This window comes from Brachypodium distachyon, chromosome 4 (assembly GCF_000005505.3).
Source record: "Brachypodium distachyon strain Bd21 chromosome 4, Brachypodium_distachyon_v3.0, whole genome shotgun sequence".
Classification (NCBI taxonomy): Eukaryota; Viridiplantae; Streptophyta; class Magnoliopsida; order Poales; family Poaceae; genus Brachypodium; species Brachypodium distachyon.
In genome coordinates, this window is record NC_016134.3 from 36019141 (window position 1) to 36022827 (window position 3687).

At 49.9% G+C, this 3687-nt stretch overlaps 1 protein-coding gene across 1 annotated transcript; it reads right to left on the reverse strand.

Moving 5' to 3' along the window:
• Positions 1-1991: 1991 nt before the first annotated feature.
• LOC100826479 (WRKY transcription factor WRKY62-like) lies at positions 1992-3687 on the reverse strand. The gene is given in 5 exon segments (XM_024455071.1): positions 1992-2714; positions 2716-2726; positions 2928-3044; positions 3145-3411; positions 3556-3687. Coding segments are annotated over 5 exon segments (816 nt in total). The 5' UTR covers positions 3637-3687; the 3' UTR covers positions 1992-2374.

The window sequence follows — 3687 nt, forward strand, 5'->3', positions numbered from 1 at the left end:
GGTGTACGTGAGGACTAATGAAAGATCGAGTACGTCACAGAGGGGGGGTGAATGTGACCAATTTTAAGTTTTCTTCAAAAATGAAGATCGAAGACTGAAGACAGTCACTGTACTTCAACAACAGAGATTATAATTAGCAAGTTTTAGAGTTGCAGTGGAATCAAGAAAGATGAACAAGTTTAGCAGAAGCAGAAGAAACAAGGACAGCAAGAACAGTTGTACTTCAACAGAAAGTACAAGAGTGAGCAATGATATCACCAGAACACGAAGACACAGAGATTTGTTTTCCGAAGTTCAGATTGTTGGCACAATCCTACGTCTCCGTTGAGGGGGCTGAGTCACATAAGACTTGCGGACACACAAGTCCACCCAACCCTCCTGAGCTAAGACCAAAGTCCCGCCCAGTTGCTCGTGGTAGATCTTGAGGTGATCTCCGGACCTTCACAGATTGGTTGATGGCGTATCACAAGCTTCGATTGCTCTTCAACACTGACTCCTAGCCGTCTAGGTGATGCCAATCACCAAGAGTAACAAGCTTCGAGTGTTCGGCTAGAGAGGGGATCACATTCTTCACGCTCAGTTCAGCTCCAAGGGTTTTCTTAGGTGTATTTCAAAACATCTCTTTCGAGATCACCACCGAAACCGATCAGGGTGGGTCGGGTTATATAGTCTTGGCCTCCGCCGATTTAGCCATTGTAACCTGTTGGATAAAGTGATTCCTGAAACTCCAGCTCACACTTTATCTCTTTGTCTCACAACAGTTAGATTACATGATCAGAACATAAAGCGACAAAGATTTTCAAACACATTTGAAATCAGAGTGAAGACTTCACACGGAAGTTTCTGTGAAGCCTGAAATGCTTCATTCTTCACTCCGACGAAAAACACTCACACAGAAATTGGTTTTCGCCTAAGCTAAACATGAAGAATAGGTTTCACCTAAACCAGCTCCACGCTTCAAACCGCCCTTAATAGTACGGCGTTCCTATACTCAAGTGAAGAAAAAGCTACGGAAAGACCTATGAAGAAAGCTACGCTTCACAATGTTCTCCATTCTTCACTGAGTTCTTCATACTTCAATCCAGTACCTGTACTTCAATTTTTAGGGGTCGTCGATGCTGGCAAAGCCAATTCTTCTGAGGAAATAAAACCTGAAACACTCCGTGTAACTCATTAGTTCCTCAACCATGTTGTCATCATTCATCAAAACCCATACAGGGGCAAGGTTTCCCTTTCAACTAAGAGCATCTTCAACAGGAGCCCCTAAAACAAGGCCCCTAAACAGCATTTAGGGGCTTCCCTCAAGTTTTAGGGTCCCAAAAAAAACAAAGATCTTCAGCAGTGACCCCTATTCCACAGCCCCTATATGCTTTATGACATATGGGACCTACCTGTCAATGACTTATGCTTCTTTTTCTTTTTTCCCTTCCTTCTCTGACCCTTTCTTCCCCACGAGACTGTGGAGCAGTGGCTGGACAGGCCAGTGGCGAAGTCACTAGGCGGTGGCGGCAGGACCACTCGATGCACGGTCACAGGACGGTAGGGACGCGGTGGCGGGGATGCAGCGGGCACGGCCTTGGGAGGCAGAGACGGCGCGGCCATTGGCATCGGTGGAAGCGGTCGGGGCGGCGGAGATGGGCGCGCAGCTCGGCGAGGGGAGGACATGGGCGGCGCTGCGGGAGGAGATAGGGGGCGAGGCCAGTGACGCGAAGAGAGAAGGGGGCGGTGCGACAGGACGAGGAGATGGGGGAGGAGGGAGACGGCGCCGTTGTTGTGGGCCGAGGGAGACGGCGCCTGCGGAGGTAGGGTGCGGTGTTGCTGGAGCCAGGTGCACGGGAGGAGGCGGCAGCCAACGAGGATGCGCGACAGAGATTGAAAGAGAGAAGAGGTGCTGGGCTGACGTGGCACGGGATAGGGGCCTCTCTTGGGTGCCCCTGGGAATGAGGGCTTGAGGGGGTATTCTAAGAGCCTTCCTATTCTAAGCGCCCAAGTAGGGGCCCTGCTGAAGACGTTTTTTTAGCATCGGCCCCTAAAAATAGGATAGGGGACCTGTTTACGGGACTTGTTGAAGATGCTCTAAAGGAAGATTATGATGATGTGGCATCGGGTTTTATAGAAACTAAAAAAATTATTGTACTCCCTCCGTCTCATATTAAGTGAATCAAATTTGTCTGAAAATGGACGTATTTATATACGAAAATACATCTAGATACATGTAATATTTCGGCACTTAATATAGTACGGAGGAAGTATTATTTCCACAATTATAATGAAGCGTAAAATTAGTATGCCTTAAGTAGTTTACTGGTCCAAATATAACATCAAAATTGGTATCAACATTTGGGAACCAGGAATGTACCATGTATTTGAACACTCATAACCGGTCTAGTATTCTTTCCACCACTTTCTCCGCCACGGCGCTCGTGAGTGCCCCCATAAACTCGGCGTCATTCTTAAGAGAATCCACCATTTTCTCAACCAAAAGCTTGTGAAACTCAGGTGTGACAACCCCTCTAGCTATGCCTTCCATGCTTGATCCTGACCCTTGGTTCGTCAGATCAAGCATGGTCGTTCGGCATAACGAGTTGATACCAATCGAGCATGGCCGCGACCCGGCCTGGTCTGTCGACCCGTTGCCGATGAATTCTCTCTCCGGTGATTGACCGTGGTTGTGCTCGCCCTCGTAGGTCGCCACTAGCATTGACCTATCCTCTGCATCTCTGCACCTACGAGACGTGACCAGATTAAAAAAAATTCAGCAAAATCACACGCATTTACACATAATTCAGCCTAAATTTCGCAAAACCTGACAGGAAGCAGTACGTGATGACGAGTGCAATCAAATTGTAAATTGTACTTTCTCTGATCGTAAATTCTTGACTCAAATTTGCCCGAGTCCTAGAAGACTAGGAGTAAATTATGAGTACCTTCTTCTTTACGGGACAAGATGTTGCAAATGCGCAGCGGTAGTAGGCTCTGGGGTGCGGGTTGTCGCGGGTCACCTTCCGCCCGTACTTCCTCCACTGGTACCCGTCCTTCACGGCCTGTGCATGCGACAGCAGCAAAAGAAAGAAAGCCGCGGATCAGAATCAAAGCAAGGCTCCACTACGTAGAACACGGCGAGGTTCGATCGAGTAGACTGACGAGGTTGGCATCCGGGTTCGACGGCTCCGCGCGGACGCGGACCGTCCTGACCTTTGGCCGCGGCTCCGCCGTCACGCCGGCGGCCTGTTCCTCTCTCGCTGCATTGGCGGCTGAGGCGAACCCGCTGCCCGTTGCGACGGAGGCTGGCGGCGACGTCGCTAGAGCACGCAGGCGGGGGTGATCAGCGAGTATGGCGCCAAGCTTGCTGGCCAGCCGCCGGTTCTCCTCGCGCACCCGCCTCAGCTTCTCTTCCAGAATCTCCTCTACCTGTTTGATCCATGCACGCACGGACGTTTCTTGAAACTTAGATTAGTCGTCACAGATCAACATATAACTGCAGGCGCAAAATTTTGAAATAGATTGAAAGCAAGCATTGATCATGGACAGGACAGGTGATTATCGTCCACGGACCGGAGGAGGCGGGGACGTGGCGAAGAGCGGCAGAAGACCGGGTCTATCTTCGGTCGGAATTGAGCCGGAGCCGTCGTCCATGGCCGAACCAAAATTAGTGGTCGAGGCCACCAGGTACTGATCAAAAGTCAG